This window comes from Scylla paramamosain, chromosome 3 (genome assembly GCF_035594125.1).
Source record: "Scylla paramamosain isolate STU-SP2022 chromosome 3, ASM3559412v1, whole genome shotgun sequence".
NCBI lineage: Eukaryota > Metazoa > Arthropoda > Malacostraca > Decapoda > Portunidae > Scylla > Scylla paramamosain.
In genome coordinates, this window is record NC_087153.1 from 35,513,022 (window position 1) to 35,528,581 (window position 15,560).

At 36.9% G+C, this 15,560-nt stretch overlaps 1 protein-coding gene across 6 annotated transcripts in view; it reads left to right on the forward strand.

Annotated features, from left to right (window-relative positions):
- LOC135094521 (uncharacterized) overlaps positions 1–15,560 on the forward strand; it is a 38,518-nt gene that overhangs the window by 14,092 nt on the left and 8,866 nt on the right. For 2 of the 6 annotated variants that reach the window (XR_010263860.1, XM_063994688.1), the window contains exons 1-12: positions 1,194–1,358; positions 3,290–3,406; positions 3,924–4,052; positions 4,501–4,625; positions 5,935–6,065; positions 6,630–6,715; positions 7,566–7,664; positions 8,009–8,117; positions 11,192–11,332; positions 11,643–11,755; positions 12,484–12,597; positions 13,330–13,511. Coding sequence is in view for 5 of the 6 variants with exons in the window: in XM_063994688.1 (XP_063850758.1) it covers positions 1,314–1,358; positions 3,290–3,406; positions 3,924–4,052; positions 4,501–4,625; positions 5,935–6,065; positions 6,630–6,715; positions 7,566–7,664; positions 8,009–8,117; positions 11,192–11,332; positions 11,643–11,755; positions 12,484–12,597; positions 13,330–13,511 (1,391 nt within the window). In the remaining variant the exon portion in view is untranslated. Of the gene's footprint in view, positions 1–426; positions 548–1,193; positions 1,359–3,289; positions 3,407–3,923; positions 4,053–4,500; positions 4,626–5,934; positions 6,066–6,629; positions 6,716–7,565; positions 7,665–8,008; positions 8,118–11,191; positions 11,333–11,642; positions 11,756–12,483; positions 12,598–13,329; positions 13,512–15,560 lie in introns of those variants that run through there. The other 4 variants (XM_063994698.1, XM_063994707.1, XM_063994720.1 and 1 more) reach the window with 4 other exon arrangements.

Below are 15,560 nucleotides of genomic sequence, written 5' to 3' on the forward strand. Positions count from 1 at the left end.
CTTGAGTAGATTAAAATCACAGACCTTTATTTGAATCTACCTAGGCAAAGAACTAAAAAAAAAAAAAAAAAAATTCTTCCTTTTGTGACAGGATATCTAGTGAAAGAAAAATGAAAAAAAAAACTAATAATAAGAAATAGTTAACCTTTCTTTTATTGCAGTTTTGTTGCCCTTGGCCGGTGCCCCTCCTAGATAAAACAACAACGACAACAACAACAACAATAATAATAATAACAACTTTTCCTTTCATGTATTTCCACATCAACGATACTAGGCCAATAAAAGTCAAACGAGTAGCTTGTAAGCAAAAAAAAAAAAAAAAAAAAAAAAATCAAATAACATCTAACTAGATAACCTTGAAATTCATACACAGTTATGAAAAAAAAAGTGTATAATACTTTTCTGAAGTAAAACACATTCATAGTGACTTTAAAAACAATAAGAAACAAATCCATCTGGCAGACGCAGAAGCCCGACGGACATTTAAGTTCCCGGCTTCCCGCCAAATCTTAACCACGTGTTTCCTTTTTCGTTTCCCTGACAGCAGGCGAGTACCATAAAAAATGTGTTGTTAGCTTCTGTATCTTCTTTTTAGCCTATATAACTTCATCTAGCCATTACCAGACACACGGAGGTGAAATAAAGCTAGTGTGGAATATTGTGTTACTAAGAATATTACATTAGAAGGCATTACAGTGACAGAACAGCTATTTGTGACTTACTTCCTTTAACCTCTCTTACTTCCTTTTAGCATATGTAACTTTATGCAGCCATCCCATTCATAAGGAAGTGAAGTTGTGCTAGTGTGGAGTACTGTCCTTATAAAAAATACCTTTAAAAGGCAATAGAGGGACACAAAAGGTATATTCTTCGTGAATTATTTGCATTTTGTGCCTTCTAACCGCCACCAATCATATGGGGTGAAGCTAAGCTAGAGATGCTATAATAAAAAAAACAATAGATTGACAAGAAAAGTAGTTAGAAATATTAGGTATTGAAGTGACCACGTCTACAAGTAATGGTGAAGACAAGGCGGTGCATGAGGTGAGCTTAAAGGTTCTCTGGGATGTGATGAAATTGTTAACGTTCAGTAACAATGTATATGAGATGTTTAATAAAGGTGCAAGGTGAAAATGTAAGTGAGAAAGGCGAGGAGGCTCTGTTGGTGAGTGAGTGGCGCAGATTGATGCTCTTCGTTATCTCCTCCTCACTTAGTGTAGACAGCGTGGTGTATCTCTCATTTCGGTTTTCTTTCCTCACAGGGACAACTGATTGCATTCACAGAAGTGCCAGGGTGCTAGAGGGCCAGCAGGATGGCCACCGCGCAGCGCATCCGCTCGGGACAGATCACAGACACGGTAATGAGCAAGGAGTCTTATTAAATGAGGAACCAAGTGACAGGGGAGAGATGGAACTCAGGGATGCAGGCCGTTGTCAGTCACATAGTTTTCGGAGCCCTTCACTGTTATAATCTAATTGCAGTTTGATGTTGGAAAATACAGGAAGAGGGAAAGGTGGAAATGATATCTCTGAAGTGCTGAACTGGATGACATGGGAGGGAGGGATGGAGCTCAAGGTTGCTGGCCATTCTCTCTCTCTCTGTGTGTGTGTGTGTGTGTGTGTGTGTGTGTGTGAGGCATTTGTAGAAATCCATTTGAATGTATTCTAGCATTATCATAAGCTAGTGCTTTCATTGTGATTTCCTAAAAGATTTGAGAGGATAAGCTGTTTTAGACATAGATAGGTTATGTTAGGTCATATTAGACGAGCAAATCTAGTCTAATCAAAATGCTCCCATACTAATCTACCAAGCTGAATCTAACCCAACCTTAACTGCCCCAAAAGTAGGTGTGCTAGTATATCTTCTTGTGAACCCCTGACAGTACATGAAAACACAATCCACAAAAAAATACTGGAGCTACATATATTTATTTCTTGTCGGAATGTACTAAATGTTTCTAATCAAACTCAGCTTCAAACTCTTAAATAATGTTGCAAAAAAAACTGCCTCCCTCTTGGGAGCACATGAAACTTGCTCCTGACACCAACTGTTGCACAACCCACCTAGTCCTTACTATCGCTGCACCCACAAGGCACAGAACTGGGTTAGGGGACTGCACAACAGCACCACTTACTGACTCATGGGATCAGCATAGTGGTGGTGACACAAAGCTACATTTTTACTTATGAGAGTCAGCCACCAGCATCCCAAGATGATAAGGATGCACTTGGGCACATGAGACACCAGCTTATTTCCTACTGAGCATGGTACACAATACAAGCACAATACATGGCACAGTTACTAGTTCATGTACATGTCCCTCAAGGTACATGAAACAAAATCGCTGCACAACCTCATGCACTCGGGATCTTGACACCGTTGCTTCTCGATGACTCTTGTACGTCTAACTGCACTTCCCAGGAGCAGGTAATCCTCACTATCAGCGCGATAACTTCCTCCATGCAGTCCTCCCTCAGGTCGGCTTCTAGTACCACCACAGGCATCTCGCAAAGACTCCTCCAGCCTCTTTTCCTCCAGCAACAGGTAATTCTCACAGCCACAGGAGGTCTTCCTCATGCACTCCTTCCTCAGGTCAGCCCTGAGTCCACAGCAGACATTTCAAAGGCTCCTCCAACCTCTGCCTGTCCAGCAGCTGGCCATGATGTCCACCTCTCCATGGTCCTCAGGCTGGCATTTGCATTGCCACCTCCTCTAATGGATCTGCAGGCACACAGGATTTGTTCCACCAACCCAGCTGCTGCTCAATGTCTGCTGCCTTGTGTGTCTGCCAGCCAACTCCATCATGTCCTTCCTCTTTCACAGCTGCATGCTGACTTCATTATGTTCATATGTCTGTTCCCCTCTTAGTCTTGTTGCAGACTGTCCGGTGTCTTCTCTCTCTTGAGAAATTTAGACGGGTTTATGGATGGGGATGATAGGTGGAAATAGGTAGATATATTTCATACAGGGACTGCCATGTGTAAGCCTGGTTGCTTCTTGCAGCTTCCCTTATTTCTTATGTTCTTATGTTCTTGTGCTTCACTGCTGACTGACCCAGCATGTCCATGCCATGCCCAGTGTCCCAGAGATGACAGGTTTTTCGTGCCATTTTTCTGTGGGTGCAGAAAGAGACATAAAGACACACGCTAGCATGCATCCACATGCACATGTCCCCACACATACTACACATATGAAATACAGTATTTCACTACATGCACCTCCCTACTTTCCACCTTTGTAACAGTATTTTTGTATAACTAATGGCTTCTTTGGTGTGTTCCCTTTCAGTGGTCCCTGGTGTTTCCAGCTGAGCAGAAAACATTGCAGCAGTCTGAGGCATTTGTGAAGAAGCTGCTGGCTCTGGGGATCTCCTCTATCACTTACTTAAGGAACATTTTTCCTGAAGTTTGTTCATCATTAGTTGTTTCTCTGTATATTTCCTGTGGTTTGCAGGTGTCATATTTTCTTAAATCAAGTTGCATGAGTTACAGTTCCTTACTCAGCACACCAGGATCCTACTTGGCTTTAGTATTCTCATATTATTCTCAGTGATGAATCTCATCTGTCTTGAAGCATGTCATCATGATATTCTTTTCATGCTATTCTCACTGAAGATTCTCTAATTTGAGGTTTTAAAACATGCTGTACATCCATGTTCATTTTCACCTCTATTCTGTCCGTCTTCCTTATACAAGAGTTAACCAGTACCTTCACTTTTGTCCACTTCACTGGAAAACTACAACTCTGCTTGAATCTATTTTTCCATCCTTTGTGAGGAGTTTCAAGGCACATCCATTCCAGAGTTCCTTCTTCTTTTATAATTATTTGAATAAATTTTGTTGATAAAATGTGGAGACTTTATTTACTGTGCATAAGAAATAAGGTTTAACTGTACAATTGTTTTGTAATCAATGCATTGCAGGGTTCCTACCATGAGCAGCATCTCGATGGATTGAAGCTCAAGCTACTTGTAGACGACAGCAGTTGTCGGTCCTCGAATATGGTTGTGTCCTGGATGAGAGGCTGCTTTCAGGCTCTTGAGAGAAAATATGTAAGGTTCTGTCAAAAAATTATTCTCTATGTCAGGGGTTCTCAACTTAGGATATGTACATCCCTGTATGTATACAAGAAGAATTTTGGTGGTACATGACAGGTCTACTTTAGGACCTGGACTGACAATTATTGTTGTCATTTTGTACAATAATAATGAATTCATGGGCACATTTATTGATAGATTTTATATACTGATAGATATATGAGCAATAAATTTGGGGACTCATTTGTTATTATTTACTGATGAATTCCTAGACACATGGTGTTAGGGCTCCATTCTGCTGCACTATGTAAAGACTTCAAGGGATGCTTTAGATTAAAAAGGTAAAGAATCCCTGCTCTGTTTATACATTTAGTTAACAGAGATTCTACTGCAAGTGCCATATGACTTTGTTGTGGCACCAAGAATTCCATCAACTGATCATTTCCTTCTCTTGCTTTTCTAGCTAAAACGGCTCACCTTTGCCATACTGAACAGGGACAATCACAAAGAAGCATATGAAACCTACACCTACAAGTTTCGTTACACTGACGATGGTCCTGTTATGACTGGCCCTGGAGGTCCTGAAATGTGAGTGTTTTTCCTTCTTTATTTATTTTATTTTCTACAGGTTATGGAAGATGGTCTAGAAAAAAAAAGAAAGAAAAGTGTTTCATTTACACATCCTGAAAATATGTTTACAAGGGGTTCTGAAAGGGTTGACTAAATTAAGAGAACTAAAAAGTCAGCTTTGGGAATCTGAATGGGAGGTTCACCTGCATCCAAGCTGGGCAGCTGAACATGGATTAGATTCATTTAGTTTTTTTTTTTTTTTTTTTCTTCTGGCCAACCCATTGTAGGATGATTCCAGAGGGAGTGAGGCATGGAGAGATAGATTGATAAACTGGAGGCTTGCTAAGTGCTTGCTAAATATAGTAGGATCTCCCATTTGATGAGAAATGGAGTTGGGGTGGGAGGGAGAAGCAACTCAGGGGAGCACCAGAATGCACAACTTCTGCCTCTGATATTGCCTCAGACATTGGCCATGTAACACAGTAGCTAACAGGGTTAGGAAAATCATGATTTAAAAAAAAAAATTATATACATATATATATATATATATATATATATATATACGAGTGTATATATATATATATATATATATATATATATATATATATATATATATATATATATATATATATATATATATATATATATATATATATATATATATATATATATATATATATATATATATATATATATATATATATATATATATATATATATATATATATATATATATATATATATATATATATAAAAGATTGACATTTGATTTAAATCAGTTTTTTATTTAAATAATTTTTTTGCATTAATACTTGTTTGTTTGCACTGGTTATTTGTTTCAGTTTCAGTCTTATGAGGCGATTTTCTTGTATTAAACTTGGACAATGTTAAATTAGATCATAGTTTAATATACATTACCTAATATGAGTTTTTCATATAAAAATCATAGGTAGGACTAATAGTTTAATCAGATATGTTAAAAGTAACTAACTTTGCATTATAAAAAAATTAAGCTCATTAAATCTCATTATATTTATTGTTATGAACAACAAAAAGACCTTACTTAAATTTTTTATGCATTTGAATATTTTTCTTGTAAGAGATAGGAATGATTCACTGGTGCCTGACTTGCTGCAGGACCAGTACAGGAAACCAACCCTGATAGCAAGTCACTAGTTTTTGGTATATTTGTTCACTCAAATGGGTACAGCTTTTTTGATGAAAAGTTGTGGCTGTCTTGGGCTGCCAAGCTGAGGCTTTCTGCAGTCACTGTATGTCTGTTTTCCAGTGGCTGTTGTTAAGATGAATGCATTGTCATTACTTTCAGTGCTGCCCGGGTAGAAGACACAAGAAAGTCAACCCAGAAGATGCTACGTACCATTCTTTTTCTTACACAGAGTATGAAACCCTTGCCAAAGAACATCTGTTTGTCCATGAAACTTGGCTATTATGATGACAGTAAGTTTATCTGACTGAGTGGATAAATACATAAATGTTCTGAACTTTTTAGTTGAGTTCATGTTTTTTTTTTTTTTTTTTATCAACTGGGCATCTGTGGAAAAAGATGATTACCAAAATAAGGTGCCAAGCTCATACACACAACTTCAAACATTTCTAAAAACTAAATTAAGATGTACTTTGAAGTCTTTTATCCTCTCATAAAAACCATTGAAAACTGTTGAGTATGAAGAGGAAAATGCTGTCCAGGGCTTTTTAAAAATCACACAAAATTATGGATAATGAAGTTAAAAAAAAAAAAAAAGGCACAATTAATAGAAAGCTGTGTTTATAACTTGTTACTTAGCATGCTCCTTCATGATGAAATGGCTAAGACTGGTGTAGTAACATAAGTCTGTACACTGGTACTTCTGCGCTCTTAATATAGACTAATGTAGGTCTAGGAACTTGTAGACTATTCTTGGTATTGGGGAATGACATTATTACTGCTGATAATGGTGAAGTGCAAAGATGCTCAATGATATGCATGAAGAGAATCACATTATTCTTTTATTTATTTTCTAGTGACCCCATGGGACTATGAGCCACCCTGTTTTTCCCCGATTAATGAGCCTGGTTTCACTTTTAGCTCAAAACCAGTAACTATAAAGGTTTGTACTCTTTGTTCTTAATCTGGTATTATATTTTCAGCACTAAAGAAATCATTACACACTGCAGATCAAGAAGCTCTATCACTATGATCATATGTCAGCTTATTCATTTTATAGCTTATTGTGAAAAAAGAAGAAAAGAAAACCCATCTTCTGGCAACTGCACTGCCTTAGTGGTGTTGAAGACAGTTCTATAGGCAACACCATGAGCTAGTGGGAAATTGTAAGGTTACTTAACATTCCCCTCCCTACCTCTTGATATCACCTCCATGCTAAATTACTGGCAATTTTTTACTAGGTTGCAAGATGGCTTTACAAAGTTGAACATGTTGGGGGGAAAAACATTCTTATTGCTCAAGTTGGTAAAGCACTCTGTAACTGTGAAATAGAAAGATAAGGAAGATTGGACAGTGTTGTTTGTCCTCCTTGGGAGCAGTGCAGGGCAACTTTTCATTCTTCCACTAGCTCAGAGTGGCTGTTGCTCTTGCCTTGTAAATGTAACACTCACAAGTAAACATAGATTTGCCAGATTTGTTTATTTTTTATTTGTTTATTTATTTTTTAGTTATTTATTTATAGTTTTAATATATTTGTCTATTTTTGCAATTATTTATTTACATTTTTTTTTATCTACTTATTAATTGTTTTTTGCTATGTTAATAATTTTTGTTAAGACTGATAACACTGAAATAAACCATGGAATTAGTGTCAAAATTTGTAGTGTTCACTGGTTTTCCCCCATAACTTTCTGTGTCTTGCTTTTCTTATTATTAGGTGTGGAATATATGTAAATTATATGTGGTATGATCATGTTAGAATTTTCTATTAATGTTTTTCTTTTATATATTAGATGGGAAATGTTTCAACCAAATTCCACTCCATGAAGCTTTATGTCTGTGTTGAGAAGGATGCTTACCTCACTGGAGAGAACTCACCTATAGAGTGTCAGGTATGTTCAAGAACTGTAATATTAATCTGAGCTTTAGGAGAGGGCCAGAAAGATTGATGGAATTGGTGACAGAGGACCATAATGATAATGTTTACTTATTGAAGACAACTCTCCTAATGATGTGAGAAAAGTTCAGATGTAATGAACTTGGGTTTTTTCCCACTAGATAGTGAGGATGAAACACATTTAGTAATGGAATTGTCTTATTAGTTGCTTAAAGCTCCACTATTAGGCATCTTTGTTTCTATTCACATCCACATCAGCTTTGTTAATTCTGCAACTTTCCTTTTTTTTATTGATAGATTCATAAATGAGTTAATTTTGTGAACCTTTCTTGCTACCAGGTTAAAGAAGTAACTCAGGCTGAGATTGAGGAGCCAGAGTTTGATAGAAAATTAGTTCGTTCCTACTACAAGTTTTGCAAACCACTCCATTCATCTGCTTCTGTATCAGGTGTGTTCCGAATGCATGCCACTCTACAAAATCTGAGTAAGGGTCAACTTTTTTGTGGAGTTAATAAAACTACACTTTGGAGCCTTTATATGCTTGGTTGAGGTGTAGTGTGTATTGGTCTTTGGTGTCAATTTGGCTGTTTTGCAGGCTTTGCTGAGCTGCCCTTCATATATTTCATTTTATCTTATTAATTAATTTATTTTATTTAAGTTTATTTCACTTAGTTAAATGTATTAAGTTCAACATGACTAAAATGAAATGAAATGAGACAAGAAACTGGAAATGTAAGTCAGGTGGTGGATTAGTTTCTCTCTCTCTCTCTCTCTCTCTCTCTCTCTCTCTCTCTCTCTCTCTCTCTCTCTCTCTCTCTCTCTCTCTCTCTCTCTCTCTCTCTCTCTCTCTCTCTCTCTCTCTCTCTCTCTCTCTCTCTCTCTCTCTCTCTCTCTCTCTCTCTCTCTCTCTCTCTCTCTCTCTGTAAAACTGAGGAACAGGCATCAGAGCAGGCCATACATATTAGATTTAGTTTAGGGATGTTCACCTCACACTTACTGCCACTTTGTACAGCAGCTAACTAGGATGAATAATCTTACAGCCAGCATAATTAGTGCTAATTATTTCAAAGCTTGCAGTGCTAAAGAAATGCTGGTAGGTACTAGAGATTCTACACAACAGCAGCTTGGGGAAGTATGTACCATTAACTGAACACAGGTAATCAGCATGTGTTTAAAACTCTTCAAATAAGATTAAAATCTAATGGTGTCCTTTCTGATTAGGCAAGTTATTGAAATTTTATTTTAAATGTTGGTATAAGAATGTAGTAATAATGTAGGAGTAACAAGAAGACCTGTATGTAAGAGGGTTGGCATTAAAAATACTGATCCACCCCCCACCAAAATTTTTGTTTATTTATTTATTTATTTTTTATTTTTTTTGGGGGGGTGAGTGGTTGAAAAAAAAATTTACATGCAGGGTGTCCTGTGAGTTAAGGTGCATACTTTGGGATTTGTTAGTTAAGTAATTCAAAGTCAAAAATACTATGCACATATGATGTGCTTTGCTTTATTTTGTGGAAAATTAACATGCAAGTTGTGTGTTGTGGAAACTGCTCACCTGGGTGGGCATCTGCCTCCTGCTTTCCCTCCTTGGCTCGCTATGCATTCAAGTGGTGCCACACGGCTTTAAGTGCTCATTTTTTGTCTACAATCTACACAGTCAAAGGCTTACAGGAAATAGCAAATGACAAATTAAATTTTTATATGTCAGTGAAGAAAATGTACAGTTAACACAGCAATACAGTGGTTGTTAAGTGCTACTTTTTAAAGTCTGTGTTTTGACTTATTGATTTAAGGGAAAGTTATCTTTTGTGACAGTAGTGTAGTGTGTAGTGCTGTGTGGTGATGGTGCTGGGGATCATTGAGAGAGCCACCTTCTGGATTACTTCTGAGTGCCAAAAACTGTTTGTTTACATCAGGGTTCTTCAATGGGATCACATTTACCCTATTTCAAAGTTTTAATTACTGTATTTTATTGTGTCTCTCTTCCAAATATATAAAAATGAAGGAAATATTTATAGAAACTATAAATTAATAATAAACTGCAGCTTTTGCTGTCTTTTAATATTTGAAATCAAGTAAATTTGTTTGAGAACCAAATTATGGCATGGTAACCAAACCAATTATGAGTTTAAAATTTTGTTTGAAAATTTATTTGTCTGAAAAAAGTAACCGAGGTTCCACTGTGTGTATATATATATATATATATATATATATATATATATATATATATATATATATATATATATATATATATATATATATATATATATATATATATATATATATATATATATATATATATATATATATATATATATATATATATGTGTGTGTGTGTGTGTGTGTGTGTGTGTGTGTGTGTGTGTGTGTGTGTGTGTGTGTGTGTGTGTGGAGAGAGAGAGAGAGAGAGAGAGAGAGAGAGAGAGAGAGAGAGAGAGAGAGAGAGAGAGAGAGAGAGAGAGAGAGAGAGAGAGAGAGAGAGAGAGAGAGAAGGGGGGCTTAGGTGAAGGAGATAGGGAAGGGGTACAAGAAATGTAGAAATGAGAGAGTGGGGATGGGGAGGCATACATGGGTTGACAAAGGAGGTGTGGCTTAATTGGCACATAATAACTTCCGGCTTATGATATTTACCTATTAAAATTCCTAGAGTAGGTATGTATGTGTCTTTAACTAAAAGTAAGGATAGGAAGGCTGCTTCATCAAGTGGGAAGCTATTTGTACATATATATAAAAAAATGGAAAAGTATTCAAACCTGACCCATTCATTTCCTCAAAACCACAAGTTAACACAGGCCTTGTCCAACCTGACCAAACTGTATCAATATGACTCAAACAAGTGGCTGTCCTTCAGATAACACTTCAAACCATTTGTTTCACTCAAGACTATTTTTTAATTGTTTATTTAAACTGATTTACATATAGATATGAGGAATAAAAATAAATAAAACCCACAAAAAAATAAAATAAAACCCCCAGAAAAACAATAAAACTCAAAAAAAACCCCAGTGGGTTGGGTTTTTTCCAACCCAGATATCAGATCTCTTAAACATTTGATAAAGATCCAGACATGAGAACAAGATTAGAAGCAGTACAGGAATTGTTCATCCTAACAGTGTGTCAAGGGCATCAGTGCTCACCTAAAAAGATAATAGTGTATTTCTGTATGACATAAAAAGTGACTAAAAAGGACAGACTGAGAGGGTTAGGAACCCCATTCTCTATATGGTGTCCTACAAACAAGGAAAAACATTACATGTAAGAGTTCTGAATGTGTGGGGTGTATTATGATGGTCCACAAGACTCTCTTTTTACTAGGGACCAACGGGGCTAAGAGTGAATGATGTGCATGTGTGGTGCTTTTCTGGGCCACTCTGTGTGGGATTGCCAGCCTGGTATACAGAATAGAAAATTTAATGTATATATGTGACTTTTTTTGTTGATGAACATACATGAAGTAATATGAAAGATTAAAATATGCTTGTTATATTTGTTGGGAAAATGTATGATACATCCCTATAGGATCTGCAGCAACTGCTGGTGATCAGAATGTACCTCTCACACAATCGCAAAAGGATGATCACCTTGTACCAACAAAGACCCTTCCCTCTTATGAGGTTGAGTCTTCTTGCAATGTTAAGACTACTCACTCTACTCAGGAAGGTAAGTAGAGGTAGAAGTATGATTAATTTTTCAAGCAGTGGATACATTCATGTTGGAATGCTCTGTCATGAAGGTGGCAAAGTGTACATTATGAAATAATTTATTCATTTTCATTGTCAGTTTAAAACTTTGACTGTAATTCAGTGCTGGGAAAAGATCTTTGAAGTATGTGTATGTTAGAAGTCTGTTTGACTTCCTAGTGCTGATGATGGATATGCCATCTTGTGATGTAACTTGTTTTACCTAAATCTACATATAAATCTGAACAATAAATGAATATAAGTATATTTATTAAATTTTTGTCTTTCAGATAACTCGGGCAACTCAGAAGGTGAAAATTTCCCTGTGCGCTGTCCCTGTGGAGTGCAGTGCGATGATGGGCTGATGGTCTTGTGTGACATATGCCGGAAGTGGCAGCACGGTGTAAGCCTGAGTATTTATTTTTTTATATTTTGTTTATTTATTTATTTATTTGTTTTATGATTTTTTTATTATACAGAGTTTGTATCTAGAGGCTAAGGTTCTTTGACAAGTCATTAGCTGCAGGTGTGCTAACTCACATTGCCAACTTTATGAGCATTGGAGATATAAATGCTTTCTCATTGTGTGTAGTGGGCTGGGTGGTTACCCTGTGTGTTGACTACTCTTCAAGGTAGTGGGCATACAAGATGTTTCCACATATTTTTGTGTGTAAATGTTTATTGAAACAAAGGTTTTATGAATATTGTGTAGAGCTTTTTTTTTTCTAATTTTCTAGCTTTACATATGGAGAATAATGATAATTCTTTTGTGTGAATATTTATTTGATCACAAAAATGTTGAAATAAAAGGAACAAAAGTTATTACCGAAATGAATCACAGAAAGAAAGAATACACTCAAGGATTGTCATTACTAAGGTGAAACTCCAAAGTCTTTTTTACAGATTCCAGTGACACACAGTAGTACATCTTATAAATACAAGGGAGTCTCAGAAATAAGAGCAGCTAGGTTCCATTTGCCATAGTCATGAAATGAGGAACTGTACATACCTAAGTTTTTGGTTTGTTGTAATTTCTTTAAATGTTCTGCTCATGGAATAACTGGAACTGAAGCATCATAGAACATCTGCAAAGAGCCCCAATGTTATATTTTAGTAAACTTGCACTTCCAGATATGCTTTGGTATTTTCTTGGCCAGTGATGTGAGAGATGGGATGCATGTTTGTGAGCAATGTGCCACTCCCACCCAGCCATGCACTGACCCCACACTTCTGCAACAATCAGAGGTGAGCATCACCATCCAATAGTAGTGGTCAAGTTTTCTGCATCAGAGATCAGACCCTAGCTTTCCATCAGGAATACTCTATTACTACATTTATACACATGGATGAGTGACATTGACAAACAGAAAGTGCTGATGAGTCTCATGCTGAGAGATTAGTTTGAAAAGCCAATATGTAGATGAGAATATAGAAAATCATGAATCTCCTAACTAATATATGGTATATTGTAGTTTCTTAAGGGATGGAGTGAGGGAAATAGGAACCAGATTTGTTGGCAGGTCCTGATGTGGTAGTTGCACTTTAATTTTGGCAGTGATTCAGTTCTTTGAGCAAAATGTACTGAATAAAGAAATTGTGTGTTGTGGCTGCATCAGCACCACCATTGCCTCGCTCCATGGCCAGTGTCCTGCCTTAAGCACTTCACTCCTGTACTTGCAGTAATTCATGACTTTTAAACCCATTCAGATCAGTAGGAGGAGTATCATGTAGTACATTTGTAGTTATCGTTAAATGCTGTTAATTAAGTTCTCAAATTTTAGCAATGCTCTTCTGCATTTAGCAAACTTTTGTTTATTATAACACTATAGTTTGTTAAATGTGAAGCTTGTTTGATAGGCTTAATGGGTTCTTTATATCTGGTATTTGCCATATCAAGGTCTTATTGTACAAATTGTATTTCACTATGTATTTAATTGCATCTTTATTTTCTTTGAGTAACATTTTTCGTCTTTGCAGCTGACAACTTTCTGCCTGTTCCGTCGCACTCTGTCTTTATTGCAAGACTCCTTGGCACAGGGCGTGAAGAACACCATAACAGTAGCACGCCTTGCTCACCTGCTTGGTGTGGATATTACCATGGGCACTCTCATCTTCAAGAAACTTAAAGATGAAAAAATTGTATATACTAAGAGGAAAATGTGAGTATTTAAAGACTTAGTGTGCATATGATTAGTTTGTACATGAATGATGTAATGGAAGAGATGAAAGAAATGGTTGATGGTATTGGAGTGAACACATGAGTGAAAGTAATAAATCATTACTGGATGCAATTCAATCTACAGATAGTCATGTTTGCAGAAAGCTGGAAGGACTTGCAAAAATCATAAATGTGTTTTCATTGCGTGCAGATGATTGAAGCTGAAGATGAATGTTAACAAAAGAATGATGATGATGTTTGAAAAAAGTATAAGTAAAGTGGGTTTTGATTACTGGCCTGGTGATGTAGGTGCTAGAGCACCTAACTGACAGCAAAAAGGCCCTGGATTGAAATCCTGGGGCTGTCAGAGACAATGTGGGGTCATTTCCTGTAATGCCACAGTAGTCTGCTCACATTGCAGGGAATGGGTATGGGATGTTTTGTATATGAATTGTGACTGCAACCTAATAGAATTGGAAAACTAGCAGTCTTGTCTTCTGTTTGTGTGTGTTTGTGTGTGTGTGTGTGTGTGAGAGAGAGAGAGAGAGAGAGAGAGAGAGAGAGAGAGAGAGAGAGAGAGAGAGAGAGAGAGAGAGAGAGAGAGAGAGAGAGAGAGAGTCTTTACTACATCTTTAGGTTAAACTGATAAAGGTATATGAAAAAATATACATTTAGAGTAATTGTTCAATGACCAAAAGAATGTGAAGTTGGACTGAGAAGAGAAAATGGGGATTGTATCTGAATCAGATATGTATTTACCTAGTTGTATTTACCTAGTTGTGCTTTATGGGAAAAGAGCTATCCTCCTGCTGTCCCATCTCCATATCTTTTAATATGCAACTTAGCCTTGAATCATGTATACTTTCTGCATTTACTATCTCCTCATCCAGACTGTTCCATATATCAATACTTCTATATTGGAAACTATACTTTTTGATGTCTCTTCTACAAGCACTCCTCTTCAGCCTCTTTCCATGTCCTATAGTGTCCCGTGTATCCCAGACCATTAAGTCGCTCTGGTCCATCTTCTCTACTCCCTCATATGCTTTATAAATTGCAATCAAGTCTCCCCTTTCTCTCCTCTTTTCCAATGTCAGTAGATGTATCCTTGCCAGTCTCTCTTCATATGACAAATCCCTGATACTTGGTACCATCTTCGTAGCTGCTCTCTCAACTCTCTCCAACTTCCTTATATCCTTTTTCTTGTATGGCAACCACAATACTGCTGCATATTCTAGCCTAGGTCTTATCAGTGCCACGATCATCTTCCTGACCATCTCTTCATCCATATATGCAAAAGCCTGCCTTATTCTCAACAAGTTATAGGTTTCTCCTGTAATTTTGCCAATGTGTCTCTCTGGGGGCAGGTTCCCAGTCACTGTAACACCGAGATCCTTTTCCTCTTCTGCTCTACTCAACCTTACACCATTCAACACATAATTTCCTTTTACTCTTGTACTTTTCCAAATTTTATTACTTTACACTTCTTTAAATTAAATTCCATTTCCCATCTATAACTCCACTCTGATATCTTGTTCAAGTCTTCTTGTAACGTTCCACAGTCCTCTGCACTCTCAACTTTCTTCAGCAATTTTGCATCATCTGCAAAAAGGCTCATGTAGCTGTTCACACTCTCTGTCATATCATTTATAGAAACTGCAAACATGAATGGTGCATGTACTGAGCCTTGGGGTTCTCCACTTATGACTTTCCTCCATGATAATCTTTGATCTTTTACCACCGTTCTCATTTCTGTTTGTCAAGAAATTTTCCATCCATCTCAGCAGGCCCCCCCCTTAGCCCACCATTATGCTTCAACTTCCACAACAATTTCCTGTGTGGCCCTTTATCAAAGGCCTTCTTCAGGTCTAAATAAACACAATCAGCCCATCCATCTCTTTCTTGCATTATATCCACCACTCTAGAATAAAAACTCAGTAAGTTTGTAACACACGATCTCCCTCTCGTAAATCCAAATTGTTGCTTTATTATCACTTCATTTGCTTCTATGTATTGCATCCATTTATCCTTCACCAATCTTTCACACATT